Genomic DNA, 22297 nt, shown 5'->3' with positions numbered 1-22297 from the left:
ACCTTGATCAGCTCACCACCACCCCTTTCTGAGGAAACGGAGGTCCAGTGAGCTCAAATTTCATACCCCACTGTATTATTGCATTATAGGGATCAATGTGGATGCACATGTGACTAAGGAGATCTCCTGTCTTGAAGCCGCTCAACATTCCTTCACACTGATGGGGACTGAGTGGTTCCAAATGCCTGTTAAGGTGGAGTGGTGAGGAGAAGGGGCAGTGCCTGAGCTGCCTGCCTCCAATCTCCCTCTGAAGGAATGGGGACCTGAACAGGGTCACCCTGAAAAGGAGGGTATGATAAGGTAGGAGCGACATGGATCTCCCACAAGCGATACATTGTATTTGAAAGAGACAGGCCAGAACCATCCAAGAGTTGGCCATGGTATGATGAGCAGCCCCGGTCAAATACTGTAGCAAACCTGGCCATCGCTTCCCAAGTGTGGGTGTTCAGTAAATCAGTTTCTTCCTCCTCAACGAAATCTACTGATTCTTTAGAGCAGCGGCAAGGGTGGGGGCATTCAGAAGTAGCCAACACCCCAAAAAAAATAATTGTCCTCAACAGCGGCTGCAGAGCCAACTTCAGTCCATTCCATGGTGGATTTGATACAGTTCTGATGCACACACTGTGTGATGCAGGCTAACTGGGTCTACTTGCAGCACTAGATGAGACATACCAGGTGCTATGAAGCCGTAATTTCATCCTCAGTAAAAGTCGGGTTTGTTGGTGACTCATCACCCGCACTGTCCCAATCTGTCTCAGCTTCAAGCTTGTCGTAAGTATTGTCGGGTGGCCTTGACAGTTCCACTTGGTCGAATCTGTCCAAGACTCGATCTCCCCCTAGAGGACAAGCCGTGAGTAATATAATATTCAGTATCCCCAACTTTTCCCACACTGCTGGCATCGCAGGCACTGCCAGCCTTTCCAACACTGCCAGCTGGTGTAAACGGTGTGAGGTCGGCTTGAATTGATTCGGCTTGACGGTTTTAAAATGTATTTGATCCAATGGATGTGGTGTGAATGGCATGTGGTTGGCTCAAGTGCTGGCAGTATACAAATGATCCATCAATTGCCCTTACAGGCAGCTCTGAATGCATGGTTGCATGGACAGATTTCTCATTTAAATCCCTGGTATGACAAGTATAAGATACCGACAGATGATAAAGGTACTCAGGGCTTGGCTAGACGATGGATCTATCACTAAGATCCCTGTATGAACAACTTGCTGATGCCGGCTGGGTTGTTGGTGTCAGCTGGGCTGCCTGTGTTGGCTGGATGGTTGGTAATGTTGTGACAACTGGCGTCGGTGAGGCTGTATTATTATGGATTGAAAGGATCTCTCATTAACCCCATGTACCCAGATTTACAGGCCCGAAAGCCATGCTCTAATGTGCGGTAAGACTTACGCCATCTGCGCTGCCTAAAATGGGGGAATATTCCCCAATGTGTTGGTATCGCCAACTGCACACTGTAGGTTGTCTCCCTTGCTTTATTCCATCATTCCTTCCATTCAATGCTGAACAGGACAATCGCTGTGCATGTGCATGTCATGAGTGTAGTAAACATTCCTCCTGAATTAGAATGTGACTAACTAGCTAATAATATAAATTATCTAACTTGGCAGTCCAGACTGCCACTGACTACATGTTATAGATGCTGTATATCAGAAACAATATACATAATATAATAATAATAATAATAATAATAATAATGAGGACTTTGTATAGCGCCTAATCTTTAGAAGCTCTAAGTGCTTTACAACATTAGACAACACCTATAAGATAAAAAACATAATATTATTACGAAAACAAATAACATGAAATTAGAAAAACATTAAAAAGTAAAAAACATGCTGAGAATATTTCAGGTAGGAAACATTATTAGGTCTTTAAGTTTGTTCTTGTAGTCGAAATAAGTGAGTTTTGAGAGCCCTCTTGAATGTGATCACTGTCTTTGTGTCTAAGTTCAGTGGGCAATTCATTCCATGTTGCTGGGCCCTGGTATGCAAAAGAACGCTGTCCATATGACTTTGTTTTCATAATGGGAATAATGAGTATACAATTGTCAGAAGAGGAGTGTAAGTATCTTGCTGGTGTGTACACATGGGTGAGGTCAGATAGGTATGTTGGACTAGAGTCCAACAGTGAAATGTAGCACAGAGAACAAATTCTGTGTTTGATTCTGGATCAAATGGATAGCCAGTGTAGGGTACAGAGCAGCGGGGAGGTGTGCTCTGATCGTGGTACTCTAAGTATGATCCAAGCAGCTGTGTTTTGAACTTTTTGAAGTTTCTGGAGTAGATATTGAGATGAACCAAACAGAATTGAGTTACAATAGTCCAGTCTTGAAAGTACTAATGAACACACAAGTGTTTTAGTGGCATCAACTGAAAGATATTTGCGAATGGAGCTGATGCATCTCAGCTCAAGATATGCAGCCTTGCATATGTTCATGACATGTTGGTGCAATGTGAGAGTACTGCCCAGAGTAACACCTAGGTTTTGTACTGATTGTGTGAATTTAATGTTGGCGTTGCTGATATTTATTGTTTGAGGTAAAGGATGTGAATGAGAAAGTCTTTGTGTTGTGATCAGAATGGCTTCACTATTATCATCATTCATTTGCAGCTTGTTACAAGTCATCCATGATTTCACATCAGAAATGCACCTCTCTACACCTTGGATGGTAGCATCAACTTCAGTTGGGTTGCTAGATTTGTATATTTGGGTGTCATCAGCGTACAATTGGTGAGACACTGGATGATGATCTATGACACTTGAGAGCGACAGAGTGTACAGAATGAAGAGAACAGATCCAAGAACAGACCCCTGTGGAACACCACAACATAGATCAACTGGGCTGGAGTGTATTCCATTTGCAGATACAATTTGTGTCCTGTTGATCAAGTAGGACTTGAACCACAGTAAGGTTGTATCACGAATGCCAAATACATGCTGGAGACGGTGAAGCAATATATCATGGTCTATTGTGTTGAATGCTGCAGACAAATCAAGGAGGGTGAGGACTGTAATCTTTCCGCTATCCAAAGCAGAGAGAATGTCATTAACTACTTTTAGAAGAGTAATTTCAGTACTGTGGCAAGGGCAATATGCAGATTGTACATTGCTAAACAGACTGTTTGAATTTAGATGAGATACAAGCTGGGATAGAACAACCTTTTCTAAGATTTTTGAAATGAATGGGAGATTAGAAACTGGACAGTAGTTCTTTAAATCGTTATGGTCTAGTGTTGGTTTCTTCAGCAGAGGCTTTACAATGGCAGTTTTGAAAAATGATGGCAATTCCCCAGATGAGAGAGAGGTATTAATAACATCAGTTAGTGAAGGCAATACTGGATCTAAGCACTCAAGCAGCAGTGATGTTGGAATTGGATCAAGTTCACATGACTTTGGTGCACTCTTCATCACGACTGTACATACGAAATCCAAAGAAACAGGTTCAAATGCTGTTAATGGTTGCCGCTCAAATTCTGTATCCCAACTGTATGGTGACGATGAGTCATTTGAAATTGTGGTGTCTAGCTTATCTCTAATGGTTTGTACTTTGTCATGGAAGAAATTTGCAAACGTGTCCGGAAGGTCGACTGGAGAGAAGGTAGCTGGAAGTGGTGTAGATTTGTTCCTTGACATTAGCTTATTAGTAATCTCAAAGAGCTCTTTGCAGCTGGAACTTTCCATGATCTTAGTAGTGTAGTGGGCTGATTTCGCTGCATGGACTATATTTGTGACATTCTTAGCGACTTCATAGATTTGCTTATGAATAGTGAGTCTGGTGGAAAGCCAGAGCCTCTCAGCTTTACGGCGGTCTCTTTTAGCAGTACGAAGCTGGTCCCTAACACTGCTATATAACAAAGCAGGAGTCATGGCGGATTTTCATGCTTTGAAATTGCATATGGATCATTTAATATTCTGTGGAAATGACACAAAAGACACAAACTAAAGCAGAAACATGAAATGGGTTGATATTACTAGGTCGCTAAAACACTGCTGTAACTAACAGACCTGTGAACGTGTCGTATCATAAACACATATGGTCCTATATAAAGCTTATGAACAATGCATAGTTACTAAAAAAGGGACAATGTATACATGCTATAGACAGAACCAGAGTTGTGGTAGACATCCATGCTCTGACACAAGAGACACAACTAAGCAGAAACTAGTAATATGCTGAAGTTACAAGGTTGCTAAAACAAAACAATGTCGTAACCGTATGTTATAGACGCTGCATAACAGACAATGTATATATAATATAAACAAAACAGGAGTCATAGTATACCTCCATGCTCTGAAGTTGCATATAGAATGTTTAACTGATATTTTGCTGAAACAACACAAGAAACATGAACTAAAGCACAAACTAGCAATGTGTTGAAATTACTAGTTTGCTAAAAACAGTCATAACTAATTGATCAGTGAAGTGTCATATCAGAAACTTATGGTACTGTTTTAAACAGCATGAAATATGAATAAACTATAATTATCCAGCAGCACTACAAAATTTCGCTATTAAGAGCTCCATAATAGATGGAGTAAGATAATAAAGTCAAAAGTACGCTAACTCATAAGGACCTTGTGTAAGGTCAACGATAGCATGGAAGGCTGTTGGTCCTACAAGATGAAGTCCTGAAAAATGACAAATCTCCCAAAAAATTGGCAGAAATTGTAAAATAAAGCATACAACCTGCAGCAGATCACTAAATCCACACCATAAATGCAAAATCAACATTGGATGTGTCCATAGGAAAAAAAAAAAGGGCTGGATTGTCAGAGGCTATTACACTGCAAGTGTCTCATCACACAGTGAAGTTAAAAACTGGTGATACCTGGTGGTATCAAAAAGAGGTAATGGATATGAGATACTGTCCTTTGTTTATCTAAAAGTAGATTGGATAAGACATTTTTTATCTTTAGTAGGGCTCGATTTGCGAGGAAGCAGACTAATAGTCCTAATGTAATGTGATTGGGAAATGTATTCAATGGAGAAACATGATGTTACCCTACAAAATATTCATTTTATAAAAAAAGTCCATTGATGGACACATATCAGAAACACAGCAACAAGTTGACAACTCATCAAATTTATATCATCTTGATTATATATTTTTAAAAATAGTTTACAAGGAGAATTAACATGTATATCTCACAACTTTATGCAAATATATGACCACAGGAGCAAATTGAGTAATGTGGTAAAATTAGCATATTTCAAGCAAGAGCATACATATATAACCCAGTATTTATTTCATTTATTTATCATTTATTTATTTGACAACTATGTGCTTTTTACATAAATTAATTAAAATTATTCTCAAATGTTTGATTTAAACATAGTAATTCTCCACTGATGTATCATGTGAATGAAAGTGTAAAACACATGGACCTCTTAATAATACTTCTTAAGCTAGTTATGATCAAATACTTATTTTTTCAAAGTCTGTTTAGAAATTAATATTTTTATGTTGTTTTCATGATCGTTGTATGTAATATTCTGAAAAGCAATGATGAACAGATATCTCTGTTTTTAATATAAAGTGCATTTACAGCCAAATGATTAAAATTTACAATCAACTGACAAAACATTGAGTGTGTGTGTGTGTGATTTGGATTTTTAATGTAGCTTTAAAAAAATTTCAGTCATATTGCTAAGATGTCTGCAGTGTTGCAGTTTATAGTCATATCTAGCACTCTGGCATCATGCCGCAGACATGTAGCATGATGTCCCACCCAGTCACGTTATCCTGACACCAGGCCAATCAGGCCTAACACATACCTCTGAATGCTGAGCACCTAGCGAGGCAGCTGTCAGTACCATTCTTCTGAGTCTTTCATATGACTCTGCTGGGGTTTGAACACACGATCTCCTGCATCCAAGGTGGATGCTCTAATAACTAGGCCACCGGAGCAGTCAAAAAAATATTGTGGTGGGTGCTAAATGCACTCTATGTTAAATATCACCCAAAAGGGTATGTTTATTGCAAAAACTGCATTTTGAGCATTCCATTACAATTTTTTAAAAAGTGACAGAATGATGCTGGCATGTGACTATGACATCATAGAGGTACTAATCTGAAGGCTCAATGATCTTGTAATATTTATGATACAGGTATATCTATTCATGAAAATATGTCTTTTACCAGATTTTAGGTCCATTTAGACAGCAAAGCAAATTTAGTCCTTTATACAGTGAATTCAGGAAATTAAGTTAGCTGCCTGAAATAATATAACAACAACAGTTGTCATACATGTCATAATGATGATTTTTGGTGTCACATATTTGTTTAAGAACCAAGTCAGAAAGTTGAACATGCATTCTGAGGTCACTTGTGTACAGAGGCTAGTTTGCGCACTAACACACACACACACACACAGAGGTAAATAATCATATACACTAATTCTCAGACATGTTAGTCTCATAATCTGTAAGTTATTCTGAATTTATTTTATAAAATAGCATACATACACACAGGCCCAACTGTCAAGTGCTGTTCCAAACCTTTTAAAACCACTGTGCACACCTACTGACCACATCACAAGGTGTGATATCTCTACCTTGAATGGAGTGGAAAGAGTTGCACAACATAACTCATGTGAACACATATTCACATCCCGAGATGAGCACAATAACATACTTCCTGATTTTCTCTGGAAAGCATCAGGATAACGTATAAATGTATCATTAATCTAACTATCCTTTTCAAACAGCATTAGGATAACAGCTGCCTAATAATTGACTAAAAGGTCTCGAAAAATTATGCGTGCCTGTTAAATCCGAAGGAATATATGTCTGTAGAAATCTGTGTAGTACAGACCTATGATTTGTTCTAATCAAACTGGTGTGATATTCATCAAATATATAATGTAACCATGGCTTGAGTATACCAACCATTTTGATACAGCTTTTTTCATCGAAGACACTTGGAAGGTCAGTACACATATCCATGGCCAAAACTTCTACTGCTTGTCCTTGCAGATTGTGTTTAAGTACAAAGTCTTCACTGGCTACAATTGCCGCAGCAGCACCATCAGATGTTGGACTGCAAAAAAACAGATAATTTCATTGATAATAACAGCACAATGCTTAAGAGTCTTTTCACTTTGGTACATGACTGAAGCAAGTAAAAGTCATATTCTGAAAACAATACATTTCTATATTAAATTAACTTGAGGAAGAGAAGTGTTATTGTATGCATGCTTTTTATTCTCTGTATTGTAAATGTATATGAGCTCTGATCTGAATTATTATTATTTACAGTTAGTTTTTTTTTTAAACAACAGAATTCTCTCCAACTTTTTCCTAATCAAACCAGGAATATATGACTTGTTTGTAGGGTTTTCTAGTACCAACTTACAACACCTCTGAAAAGTCAACTTTCTTGACAGAGAAAAATCTGCCTGTTAACTGTTTATATTTCATATAGATTTGTTTTTATTTTGATCTTTCATCACAAATAGATGGGCTGATACTCTTGGAATCAGGACTGGGACAAAGGATCAAGATGCAGTATCTTCAAACAAAATCCCATTCCTTTCAACCAAACTTAAAGAGGGACTTTTCATACATCTTATATAGCAGAGGGGTCACTGATGCAGATGACACTGTGAGCTGTGTAATGAAAATGGACACCTCTCTAAGTATACACCTCTCAAAGTATATAACTGAAAAATGTATGAAAGCAAATTTTAAAGTAAATTATGTTTCTCCGAGAATATTCACTTGACAACATTAATGTTAGGAATACTACTTCCTGAATCTAGCCCTCATAGAAAGATGAAAATCATATTTTCCTTCCATATGAAAGACCACAGTAATCTGAACCTAGTCAGGTTGTGACCAACTCAAGGAATCTAAATCTCTTATTTAATTTTGTTTCACTTTATAGTTTCTGAGCTATCTTGCTTATAAGAAAGTCAACAAAAGCATATGACATCTTGCAAAGTTGTTGCTGATTTATGACTGACATAAATTGCCTTCATAGGCCGTGTTGGAATTCTTATGTCAACTCAATAACTGTGTAACAGTTCAAAATGCTCTGTACCAACATGCACTTTCCTGCTGGAATCTATGACCTTCAAACTGTGTAACTTTGATAAATTTTTACATACTCTTTCAGCATTATTTTATGGATACGTGATAAGGGGCAGTTTTATATACATTTTTAAGAAATTACCCTTAAAAGGAATCGCAAATGAATTAAGTGTAATGCTAGAGAAGGCACATCAAGCTTCATCATTATTTTATGTGATTTGGGATTGCTTAGACCATTAACTATGTAATAATTTCAATTTTTTCTAAAATTTAAATACTTTTACATTGCATCAGAAATCATATATAATGTAGGAACTAGCAGTCTCACAACTGACTAGGGATTATGCTGTAATTAAATATGCTATCTGATTTTGTGCATCATGTGATATATGCATGTAATTAGACGCTTCTTCTCACCAATACATGATTCCTGATGGCAATGAGATGAAACTTTACTAAAATGCCAAGTTTTAGTTCGCAACATGGAGTCTCATAAACAATATCAACAACTGATTATAAGATTTATGGCATCACAATTATTAAACTCAATTAAAAAAATAAGTTCAAGCAAGTATACTGCCTACAAACAAATGTGAAGTTGGGGAAGAACATACGTGCTGTTTATAGAGAACTATCAAATTTCTACTCCTTCAGTATTGCACAGCAGACTTGTGATTTCTGCACTGAAGGTCTGGTGACATCCTTTCTCATTAAGAGAAGTCATGTCAAACAGAATATACATGTAACTCTGAATTCTTATGACATTGCATATTGATAAATGAAAGTGGTTCACTGCCATTCTTTGTTTTGGTTTTTAGACAGGTTAAATAACTTTTTCAGATTTATAAATATGATACTTAAAAAGAAACATCTATTGTTGTTGGAGCAATAACATGTCCTTCACTCTGTCCACCTAGCATTTCATAATCTGTAAAAGACTGGTAGTCACAAAATATTAAGAAAAATCTGTGAAATCTCTAAACGAAATTTATGATGCAGACGAAACTAGGAATCTCACCAGCACTGTAGTTTTGTCAAAGGATCCGACATCATGGGAGAATTGTTGATTTGTTCTAGAGTATATTCCTCCTGGAACTGGGAATACCTTGTACAAAAAAGTAGAACATATATTGTATTTACCATAGTATAACTCACAAGTGGCCTTTTGTGGAAAGTTTTGACTCACATTTGCTGTTAAATAATGCATCGCCAGGTGCTTTAAAATCATAGCCTGCATGAGTTCTGATCTACTGGTGAATTATAGGATGGCAATTCTGGCACTAGAATGTTGCCTTTAGATCTGTGTCATACATGAGCAAATAAAGTAGAATTATGTTACAAAAGATTTTGGTCTGACAGCTACAGGCGAGTAACCCAACTACTTTGGGAATCTTGTCTGATCATAAGGCATATTAGTATTTCTACCATTAAATGTTTAAAATTCATGAGAAATAAAACTGTAAACAAATCTACAGATAACCTTAAACAGTACGCAGACTATTGCTAAGTCGCATTTCATTACAAATTTGCTAAAGAGTGCCACATACTTTATCCTGTCTAACAGGCAAACCCACCATAAACAACCTGCCTTCCCATTCCTGCCCCATCAAAAAATGAAAGTACTTACCTCAGACTTCCATGTAACCAGCAGTCATTTAATCCAGAAAATTTAACTTTTTGTGGTGAAAACTAATTTAATAATGTAATACTTACCCACCACTATTGCACTGCTCACCTTTCTGGAATGTCAGAAAATCCTAGCTACAGGTTATACACGATTCCTTCTGCCTATTAGTGCTGAAGCTTCTAGAACTGAGAAAAAAACCCTGGTCCCAGTCTGATGCCTGCATCATAGCCCACATCTTAATTACTTCCTCTTCACAATGACCCAGAGGACATGGCATCAGAGTGGGGTGGTAGCAGTAAATCCATATACTTGTAGGTAAGGATTACATAATTGAAATTAGTTTGATCACCCACTACATTTTAAAAGAATACATTATCTACCACCATTGCATTGCTGAATTTATCAGTTAGGTGGGATTCTTCACTGCCACAAGCCAGCAGATTGTAGAGCCATGACATGTGCCATTACAATAAAGTCCAACTAAAAATGAAAATGATCAAAGGTACAATGATGAGAAGGTAGAAAGAGACCTCCCAAAGGTGGCTCTCATCACATTATCCCAGGATGATGATTCAGATAAGCCCAATAACTACCGTATATACTCATGTATAAGCCAAATAATTTAGGAAAAAATAAAGGCCTGGAAGAAGGGGGTCGGCTTAACCGCTGGCCAGTGTCTAAACTTGACAGTTTTTAGGTCTTTTCGTTGACTACTGTAATGTCTTTAAATCTTGAGACAAGAAACAATAATTTTTTCGTGTCCTACGACATAGGCATGTAAAAAAACACTTTTGGTGACCCGACAATTATTAAACCGTTATAAAGTACTATGATTGAATTTGTTATTATTTTGTATATGAACATTTTTTGATTTCTCCAACACGAAATTAAATAAAGGTAAATACAGACTTCATAAGTCACAGGCCAGTTGAGTTTACCCAGGCTACCAGGCTGAACTATAATGTACAGTACTTACATGGTGCAAAGCGTGCATAGTGTCACTTAAATCCTTATTTATTCCCAAACATATTAGATGCAGATTTTGCTTTATTCAATGTTTCAACCAAATTACATTCTTCCAGATAACATTTCAACTAGTCCTAAATAGCTGTTTCATTTATGTTGAATCACGCGTTCATGAGTTACTCATTTTCAATAAAATAAGCGATCCTATAAATTTAGGTAATATTTTTTAAAAGGTATGCAAGTTTAATTGTACAAGGCACACAACCAGCATAATGTATATATTCACAAAGAGTGTTAATAATAAAGGCTAAAATTCTCACATATAGATCGACTAAGATCGACATCAATCAATTTTAGTTTTGTACTTTGGCTGAACAAACATATAGCTTTCCACACAATGGAAAGCTTGATATTTCGACATCTCCTTTGTCTTTTGTTTTGCAACAGCAGTACAGGCCATTTAATCATTAAAACCCTGAAACTGGCTTGTGTTAAGAGGGAATTTTGACCCGCAATTATACCAGTACATTGATGTGTAATTGCCTTTTATTACATATTACTAGCATGATTACCATAGTTTTGTAAAGCGGGGTGTAAGGCATACCTATGAACTTTTCAAAAGCCAAGTAGGGAGATTAAATTTAAAAAAATAGAGATTGGGACCTAAAATCTGGAGGTTATTTTTGTGGCATTTTTAAAGCCTTGTTTTCATTAAATATTGATCGATCTTCCTGGTCCAATATGCGTGAAATTCGCAAAAAGACTTGCCATTTCTCCCAGTGACGCGCCCTACTTTCCCCCAGGACGTGCTCTATTTTCATATTCTGGTCAGCTGTGATCAATCTGCACAATATCTAAAGATTAGTCTTAAATAAACAAGCAAGAAAGCCAGTGCGACTAATTAAATGTTAATCCTTACTGATGCAATTATTTTGTGAAAATGACTGGCCCTCCTTCGTAATTCAAAGAAACTACGTTCTACACTATTGTACGTTATGCAAGCACCAGCAGTTGATTGGCAAAAAAAGGATTCCCAATTTTGCTGAACAAAGGTACCTAAATAGGCAGCATCATGGTGCCATATATGTGGCAACTATTTTCCGCTCATTGTATATTCGATCTTATTCCCTTACTGTCAACTCGTAAAACATTTAGTATTGTTTACTATAAAACATGTATTCTGAATGAGTTTTGTGAGGACACATTTGTTGCGTGGTATATATTTTCATTCCTTCCTTGTTTTTTCCTCCCAGTGTGAAATTTGACAGGTATGGCGTAAGGTCGCTTACATCACACTACAACTCAGCTTTTACGGTATTAGCACAATTTTCGAAGCATTATTTCTGAAACATCATTATTGTATTTTGGAGATAACATTTAAGTTTAGCACAATGGTACCCATGATTCGACTCCACGGGATGCACTTAATTCAGCATGTAATCAAACCTACAATGTACATGCAGTGATGCATTTATGTAAATACGTTTAGTAGCCTAATTGTGAGCGTTGAATCAAACCATATTTTTGTTCGCTGTGTTGTCATACTGGGATTACATTTTAATGAGTTAGGCATTTACAATTTCAAAGCAAAGTAAAAACGTAATTACCGGTGCACTGGTATAAAATGTCCAATGCAATAATGCATAAACAAACAATAATCGAGTCAAAAGGGAGAGATAGTGTTACAGCAACTCGCGCTTGCTAAATTTTTGTCAGTGTTCGATCAAATTATACACATATCTAAATTAAGCAGAAACAATAAGAAAACAGAAAATTAAAAAAATTACTTTTCAAACAAGTTTATAACATTTCTTTTTAACAATCATGCAAGCCAACCTTGAGATAATTATACATGTAATTATTTTAAAACATAATTTTGCCTAAATGAATGCATTTAGAACTTACTTCGTGCATCTTGAGGTGTGTCGGAGTTGTGGATCATCTTATATGCGGGTCACGAACTTTTTAGTGTTTATACCTGTTCAGTTTGGGGGTTGACTTACACATGAATGGACTTATACACGAGTATATACGGTAACAATATCTCTGACTACATGGGATCAAATCTCACATGAAAGTCCCTTTAGTGAGGAAATAACTTAAAACAAGGCAGACAGTCTATCTTGACCATCTCTAGCACAGATATGACTGATAGTGCAGATCTCCATAAAAAGTTGAGATACTGAATGGAGCTGATTCGTGGCCAAAACCCAGCTTGGCAAAGAAGTGAAACTCAGTAATAAACACCAATGTACCATAAACCACCCTCTGCAACTGAGAATATAAGAAGTTTGCTCCTCCTTCTCATACAATTTAAAGCCAGGAATAGAATTTACTCAAGAGATTCAAAACAAAGCCTCACTCAACAGTTTCTAATGAACCTAGCAAGGTTCAAATAATATATGATAGATTTCCTCTAGATATCAATGAACAACAAAACAATTTCTGACGCTCAAAATAACTGATGTGATCAGAAAGATAAGAATTCAAGCAGATTTGATTGCAGGATCTCAAGAAAATCTGTGTGTGCTGAAAAGGGGCTGCCTTATCACACTCTAACAGTGAACACTGAACATTCTCTCTCTTTGAAGGATAAAGAGATGTTGGCCACTGCACTTAAGACTGACAAACAGGATAAAAGACTTTTCACTTTGCATCATAAACCCTGGAATTATATATCATGGGCAATATCATTAATAACCATGTTCAATAACTGGTGGATTTATTTGCTAGGGATGAGTCAAGTCTGAAGGTGGAGAAATCTGTGCGTGGCTGTGAAGCAGAGACACCCTGTACAGTGACAGCAGACCTCTGTGTAAACTCTTGAGCTTGTGTACCAACTGGTCAAGAAGATCACTGAACCAAGACTGTAGTGGTCACAGGAAAGCCAGATGAAAATATACTTGCTGAATCAGTGTGAAAGGTGGGTGGGTGTACATGAATAGACAATCCCATTTAGACTGAAGACATTCACTGCCCTGGCTCACTGAACCCAGGACAATGATCTGTGAAGAACAATGCCCTGTGGCTCCAGATGAGCACTCAGCCTCAATCTTAGACTGTCACCAACTCAGGTGGTGGTAAAAATTGGATCTGAGGGTGATCCTGTAGATAGAGGGTCCTTGTGCAGTTCCTAGTTCACCAAAACAGAAATGGAGACAGCACAAGAAAAGTCTTCCTAAGAGAACCAAGTTCTTCAGGAGGGAACCTCTAAGGACATTGCACCAACCAGTTGTGAAAGACTAGAAGATGGGAATCCCTAGAGACCTCAGGTAAAGTGTGACTACTCCATAGCCCTGGTAAAAATTCTGACAGTGGAGGCAAGGAAGATGGGAATGTGAAGAAATGTATCTGAAAATCAATGGAGACAGACCAGTTGGAAACCTCAAGGCATGCCTGACCAACACGGTTGTCCAAAATCTGAAGCAATTTTCCTGAAGAAAACCATTTCAGACAGAAAGGTTGATTAAGTGCATTCTGTCATTCTTGAGACCTGAAATTCCAGAAATAAAAAGCCAGAGCCTGGTCATTATTACACTCTCAACTGTATACCTCTGTATAAACATGTGTACCTCTTCTCATTAACTTGACCAGTTTGGAGTGGCGAAAGAAGATGGGTGATCAAGCTCCTTTGGAATGATGTGAAGAGGCAGGTACAGCAGGAAAGGGCCAGACCTAACACCACTACATAGGAAAGTGGAAGGAATTGGAAAATTTTCTCCTTTGGCCTTCCAAAAACATCTCTGGAAGACAGGCAAGGAGACAGTTAAACTGAGGTTGCGTTGGGAATTGCTGAGGTTGCATCTGTAAGAAAGTTCCATGGGGCAATAAGGGAAAGCGTGCTTCTTGGCTGGTTGTGATGTACCAGAAGCCACAGTAAGTGTCCAGAGCTGATTGGTCCCTTAAATCCTGATATGCTCGAGAGCAAATGAGGTCCCTGTTAGGAGCATCTCATCCAATGATCTGGACTAGTAGGTTCTTGATATTTCCAGCAAGACTTTGGAAGTCTCCAAAGCAACATCCCTACTGAGGTAAAGCAGCTCTGCAGGGATTGCCATGGACATCGCAGGCAACAGTAACCAGTGTCCTGGTAACCAATCACCAATGCCACCTGGGTTTGAAACTGGATGTGGGGGAGAGGGATAAAGTGCGAGAGAGAGGGTAGAATCATCCTTTTTCTTTTGAGTCAAATACTTAAGTGCCTCTCATCTGTCCTAGACCATCTAGAAGGGTGAGTTCTGGCCCACTTCCTCTTTGTTTAGCTCCACTTGATCAGACAGAGCAGACCATCATCTTGCAATATCCTATCTGCTCAGACATCAGGGTATCAGCTCATAAGTATTAAGCAATCCAAATGAGTTCCAAAGGTATTCCAAATGATGGTCTGTACTGTGCTAATTTATCAACATTACAGAAAAATCATTTCGATATAATAGCTATAAATCCCTACGGTCTTTAAGTGAATTCATAGTATTTACTTGACATCTATTATTCCACTTAATCTGAAATATTTTGAGCACTGTAATTTAATCCCAACAAATGATCAAATCAAATAAATGATTTTACTCTCAAAATAACTGAATAACTTCCAAGACTTGTGGAACTATAAAGAATGCCTAATTCTGTGTAATAATTCTATTACATAGATTACGAAAATGCAATTGATAGATTGTCACACATAAATTCTAGAATAATCTGATCTCATAAACAACATCAGCTGTTCTACACTAATATAAAATTTCAGCCGGGTCTTTTTAAGAACTCATTTCCTTGTTGGATCACATGATATTTACTTGTACTAATAGTATGACTCAACCCTGAAATTTTATAAATGAATCACCTGAAACTTCACTCATCTTTAAAATGTAAATTGCAATCACAGGATATCAATATTAATAATGTCATTAACTTATGACCCTTATAAAAACTATTATTATGAACACTCACATACACACACACACATACACACATATATGGCAGTATTTCTCTAATGAAGAGAAAGATCTCACACACTCCTGGGATCTCTAGGTCTATCCCAAGTCCTGCTGGACTCTAAACATATCTAGGGCAGTATTTCTCTAACAAAGAGAAAAATACAACTCAAAAGGTTGCCTCCTTCCTTACTATGGATAATTCATAATCATTACTAATTTCCCATACTCTGAGCATAAATATCTCAAAGAGTTCAAAATTTTCAGCAATATCACACTGCCTTCATCAGCTGCTAATGTTGATCACATGACTTATAAATGGTAACATGATACAAGGGGATAGTTGTAGATGGGTAGTAATTCAAACACCTCATCACATTTAGTGTTGGCCTCTGCTGTCATATTTTATTTGCCTCTTTCACAACTATTAATATTAAACCATCACAGAAATAAACAAAGCAAAAGAATGCATGAAACTTACGGATTATTGGTTGAATGTTTGTGATTCTTCCAGGCTATTTTGGCAAAATGCTCTGGCTTAGTACCTGTAAGAAGATTAATACAGATCTTTTGCATCATAAAATCCCTTCATTTCTATACTATTTAGATACAATGAAGTCATGGACCGAATTTAACAAAGGATGTGACAATCTGCTAATGAGGGAAATCAATGTATGGAGAATATAGCATTTCGAAGCTATAACTCCTCCTGATTATGTGAAACATTTTAAATCCCACTCCTTCAAGATTCATCAATACAAGTAACATCTTATTTAAAGATATGATGCTGAACAACAAGGACCAAAACTCTGTCCAAATTGAAGTAGGTGAGACCAAACCTACAAAAAGCTACATCTATCTGTTAAACAATGTCTACATCAAATTACTTAGAATATATATTGAGCAGCTCCAGGCCTATGCTTTTTAAAAAAAAAATTCCCATGCAAAGATCTGAAGCTGATCTTGAAATGACAATGAAAAGTTTAGAAATAAACATTTTAAAAGTAAAGAGGTCATAAACAACGTGAAATTTCAGCCAAAATATGACAAGAATTTTTAAGTCATGAGCATTTCAAGATTTACATTCAAATGTGGCTAATAATAACCAGAATTATTGCAAAGATTTAAGTAATTTAAATTTTATTTAATCATTTAAATTTCAAATCTCAATGCTTCTAAGAGTATCAAATAAATATCTAAATGTATTGAACAATCTTTCAAACATTTCTACTTAAAAATTAACAAAATTACGTTTAATTTGTATTATAAGAGATATTTAAAAAGAAAAAAAAATCTTCTATCCCTTCTATCATAGTGAACAAAACTCATGAATATAAATGAGAATGACCAGAGTTATTTCCCTTGAAATTTGTAGCGCTTAAATATCTCAAAAAGTTCATAACCGATTTTGATGGAATTTTCCCTGTTGTTTATGCTATGTTGTCCTCTTCATTTTTATTCATTCAATTATTAACTTCAGTTTCACTTTAATGGGCTACAACTCTGGCCAAATTCTAGACGAAGCAAAAACAACAAACAGCACTAGGTCAAAGACAATGTTCATACCAAATCCATCAGAAGAATGTTCATACCAAATTCCATCAGAATATGTTGACTAATTCTTGAACTACGTAACAATCTGTGTTCTCATGCAAGGAAAAGAATCTACTTGACAGGGGGCATAACTTTGTCCAAAGTGGAAGAGACTAAACTGATAAAAGGTACATGTAAATCTATGCGACAATGTTTATCCCATATTGCATCAGAATACGTTGAATAGTTCTTCAGTTATTTCAGTTTAAAGCAACATCATAGCTAGGTCAATGAAACGATATTCATACCAAATAGTGTCAAAATATGTTCAATAGTTCTTGAGCTGTGCAGATTACAAGCAACACACTATGTTAAGATGTCAAGTTCATTTTCAAGGGCCATAACTCAATCCAAAATGGAGTTGGCAAGACAAAACCCATAAAAGGCACATTTAGGTCATTTATATATGCACATGCCAATTTGCAACCATATATGTCATATGGTTCCTAAGCTATGCTGGTTACAAGTGGTAATCAAGACAGATGGAAAGTGGCCAATAACCTGAAAGGACCTAAACTTTGAATGGCATGAACTCTTAAAAGTGTATTAGGCATTTCACCTACTGTGCATAAGGGAAGCTGTGGTGGATCAGTGGTTAGAGTTCCATACTCACAACTGAAATGTGCGGGTTTGAATCCTACCAGCAGACAAGCTTGGGTCATCTACTGTGGTGTGTCTTTGGGCAAGGATCTTTACTCCAAATGCTTGGGAACTAAATAACCTATTTGAGTTGCTGTGCCATAAGGCACCAAACCAAAACCCTGTACAAAGTTTGAAGAGTTTTGGTGGTTATAAGAAATGTGAATGGCAGTCACTTAACAAGGCTTCTGCATGTTGAAGCAGGGCCCTAAACCTTTCAAACTGATAAATAAATGTGTTTGCCAATATTTATGAACTGAAGATTCATAAAATGATTTATTCAAGTTGGAGATTGCTGAAACTTGCTGCTACAATGTTTCCAATTAGCTACCATCATGCTTGCAAATAAGTCAAATTCAGATCACCCCTGAAAACTGAGACTAAAAGTGTTCACAAGATTCTGCCATACACTACATCCTGCTACACTTTTCTAACAAAACTTGCAGGAGCACAATAATTTGATGATATGCACATCTTCATATGATGACCATCATATGTACTAAGCGTCAGAGTGAACCATCAAAAAACTCTAAAACTACCTGCATTCACAAGATTCTGTCACAAAATGTATTTTAAATAATGTAGCTGCAAAACAAAAATAGTAGCAACCAAGGGCAGCCAGTCAATATAGGTAAAGGAGAAATAGGCAGTTCCTTAGAATGCCAAGTCAGATGGAGTGCAAATTTGGGGAGAAATTATCAGGGGAGAGGGAAAGCATCAACTGCATGGCTCACCAAGGGTACCAGTCTATTGCATATTATTGGTTTTTTTAATATATTTCATTGTGACTTTAAATTTGTGCTCACCCAATGAATTTATGTTTTTCACAGTAACAGAGTTGATATCTTTAAAGTTAACAATATCATTAATCCAATACAATTAATTCTGCATATAAACTGTCAGGTGACTGTAAATTATCCACATGGTATTTTTATTCAGCCATTACCCAACAAACCAATTAAATGTTCAACAGCAATTATGATTACTTTTTTTTGTAATTCCTTCAGTTACATTTGTCAACAGAGGCAACTGTCATACACAACTGTCAAAGATAAAAGACCCTGACACCAAATGTTAGTGTACTGACAAAAGATGAGCATTTACATGACTGTTTCTTTAATAGTTAATTGGCAAACTGGAAGTATGGCCTGTGATTACTTTATCAAAGAAATGAGTAGTTGGACACGTGTGTTTGTGGAGCATCTTACTGAAAGCAATCACCCAACACTAAATGATGAAATTATATGACGATTGTTTTGGGCACCATACTCTAAATGCATGGGTGAAAGTTGGGAAAAACCACAATGCTGAAAAGTAGGCATGGATTCCAGGGGTGTTTCCTCGACCCCATGTGGTATCATTGCAAAGCCCTGGTGGGTGGTCTAGGGTGGCAAAGCTCTTTTACAATACTGTTATTTTTCATTGAAAATAATGCACATAAATAGAAAACTCAGATTGTGGCATACAACTACAATGCAAAACAAATGCCCGGATGTTGTTGTTGTTGTTGTTATTGGGTTTAATGCCATTTTTCAGCACAAGATAGGCTATACATGGCGGCCAGTATTAATGGTGGAGGAAAAACCCAGGAAAACCCCAGAAAGAACCACTGACCCACGAGAAGCTACTGGCAAGCTTTCTCACATATCCACATTGGCTGAGCCCAAGACTCGAACCCACGCAGGCAGAGGTGAGATGGCAGTGATCCGTGATGGAGAGCACTTTAGACCACTCGGCCACTCAGGGCCCCAATGCCCGGATGTGGATTAATATTCTGGCAAAACCAGTTTTTTAAACAACTGCTACATGTTATTTGTCACATACTCCAAGTATCGCCTCGTTTCCCTTTATGAATCTTACTCTGAGAAAGAATAAAAAAAATTTTAAAAAGTTGTTTACTCTAAACTATCACTGGTTCTGAATCAAGGTCAGGAACTGGAATGTTTCCATAAAGTTGTTTACATCAAAAATAAAAAAATTTTGAACTGTACTCAATTCCAGTAAATAAAGTTACATTACAATAGCATGTAATGGAATCTAAAAAAATTAAAACTAACAACCAAACAATTAAATTAAATCAAATATAAATTAAATCAAATATACATAACAGGACATTCTGAAGATGGAATTTCTATCTATGAAGAACTTTCACCAATGTAAGTGCCAGTGGGACAATTTAACGATCACATGTGTGTTGCTGGAAAATATACAAAATTCTATTCATAGCATGCAACATGATCCTTTTATAAGAATAATTTGCGTTCCACAACTGGGCTATCAGATCTGCCACAACTCTGAAAATTGGTACAATAGCTAAGAATTTAATGAGGAATAATATGGTTTCCCTGTAAGCCAAGACGCATAAATTTCAAAGTACTGCTCACCATATTTTTCCATGTGCTCTCTCCCAGCATCACCAAACATCTGTGCTGCAAGGGGACCATGAGTAATTCCATACGTCTCTGCCAAAACCTTCACATGCTGGTCAAGCGGATTTGTCCTATCACGGTACTGGAAAAGAGAAAACAAAAATTATGATATTTACAAATTATGATGCATTGAACACAAAATCAGCAGCAAAGAAGCATTTCCCAACATTTTCATTACTATGCGCTCGTGAAGTAGATTATATAAACAAAAGTGGTCAAATTTAATGTTGTAATAATTTTGTTATAAACCTGGATTTAAACCACATCATTCTCTTGATTCTCTCAGTTACTCATTTCTCACCATTCAAAAATTCTCCCAAACTAGACCTGCTCCCAAGGGCTTTATCAAATTTTAAATTTATTGTGTCCATTTAATCTACGTTTCCAATCATATCTTCAAGCACGAAGTCTCTATTTCAAAAGGTAAAGTATATTACATGACTTTATACATACATATTTTCTGCAAAATATTTGGAGAAAACATTGTTTCATACAGAATGTCAATACTTTCACAATTCTACATTACGTAAAACTGGTAATACAATTATATGAAAGTCTTTCGGCTGCATACCGTGGATTTGAGTGATCCTCTACTCATTTTTTCAAATCCAAGTGCCAATACACAATCAGCAATTCCTAGAAAAGAGATATAAGGAGAATTTACAACTAAAGGAATGCCAAAAAACGGCCATGGATATTATATGATTTTTGGGTTTAAGTGAGATTATTAAAAACTTTGTTCTAAATCAGAGTGTCACAAGATTAATGGTGTCCAGGAATGAGATGATTGTTTAAACAAACACTAGAATCACTCCATTAAATACAACATTTCCATAACAATGCAATATTTTGAAATGGGAAGGGGAGTAGGGATCAATTTCACATAAAAAGTAACGGTAGCAACAACTGGGAAATGAGTTGTCAGGGAGACAACCAAGCTGACCTATACATTGTTTTTCTAATGTAATAATTGTTATTTCTGCACTTTTTGAAGAAAATTCACGTACCCTTTTGATACTTTCCAATCCATTCGTGCAAGCATGAGTATGTCCATGCTTGGATGTCATGTGACTACTCCATATAACATAATCATTTATTCATGCATTAAAAGTAGGTCATTGCAATTTAAATCTCCAATGGGAAAGTTTCTAATAATGAAAGCCTTCTGCTGGAAATTTCAGTTTACTTGTAAATAACATGGCCATTAGTGTAAGAAAGTGGGTCACTGTGACCACGTTTCACCTTCGGTGGTTTAGAATTATACAAGGAACATCCTGACCAAGTTCCATAACCATGACATTTCTACAGATTAAGATTTTTCAGTAAGACAAAAACTTTTAAACTGTGATGAATTGTAAAATAATAATGTCATTAGTGTAGAAAACTAATCCATGTAACCTATTTCCCTTGTGCTGGGTTCAGAAAAATGCCAAGAACACCCTGACAAGGTTCCATGAAGATAGCATATCTACTGATTGAAATATGCTAAGTGAACAAAACACATACTCAGGAGTTACCTGCAGACATGAGTCATTTGTGGAAGAAAAGGTAACCTCCATTTCACTGGAGTGGTTTAGAATGAAGGAAGGAACACTAAAATTTCCTAAGAAACATTGTACATAAACCTGGAGATTTGCTAGGAATATAAAACTGTTACAAGGGTGTTAACTTTTAACAGCAAAGTCATTTGTGTGAGAAAATTTGATCACTGTGACCCAACTTCCCTTGGGATGGTTCAGAATGATGCTGGGAAATCCCCAAAGTTCTTTATGCATCCCTGTGCCCTGACATTTTTGTAACATGCTTTTATTTTCAATTTGAAAATATAAGCTTTTAATTTCTAAAAAAATATTCCCAAAGAGGAGGTTCGACATTTTTTTCAAAGAGGATGCTCCATTTGTGACATCTAACTCGCTTACAGTTACTGCCATGTCAGCACTGTCAGTTCTAATGAATGTCTTACAACACAACTTGTAACACATTTCTGGTTACATAATGGGTAGGAAATGGGGGCCAAATGTTTTTCCCAAGGACACACATTTAGGCAACCAACTTGGGCAGGTATCA

General features: G+C 36.7%; 1 protein-coding gene across 1 annotated transcript in view; it reads right to left on the bottom strand.

Moving 5' to 3' along the window:
- Positions 1-22297, bottom strand: part of LOC149806650 (sterol carrier protein 2-like) — a 91949-nt gene that overhangs the window by 45708 nt on the left and 23944 nt on the right. The window contains exons 6-10 of the mRNA XM_089956167.1: positions 20802-20866; positions 20186-20312; positions 16051-16114; positions 9064-9150; positions 6903-7053 (exon numbers count right to left, since the gene is read on the bottom strand). Of these exons, the coding sequence (XP_089812293.1) occupies positions 6903-7053; positions 9064-9150; positions 16051-16114; positions 20186-20312; positions 20802-20866 (494 nt within the window). The remainder of the gene's footprint in view (positions 1-6902; positions 7054-9063; positions 9151-16050; positions 16115-20185; positions 20313-20801; positions 20867-22297) is intronic.

The sequence above is a fragment of the Sinohyriopsis cumingii genome, chromosome 1 (genome assembly GCF_028554795.1).
Source record: "Sinohyriopsis cumingii isolate HCF-2022 chromosome 1, ASM2855479v2, whole genome shotgun sequence".
Taxonomy (NCBI): domain Eukaryota; kingdom Metazoa; phylum Mollusca; class Bivalvia; order Unionida; family Unionidae; genus Sinohyriopsis; species Sinohyriopsis cumingii.
The sequence above is the reverse complement of the archived record's forward strand: the minus strand, read 5'-3'. Positions and strand labels throughout refer to the sequence as shown.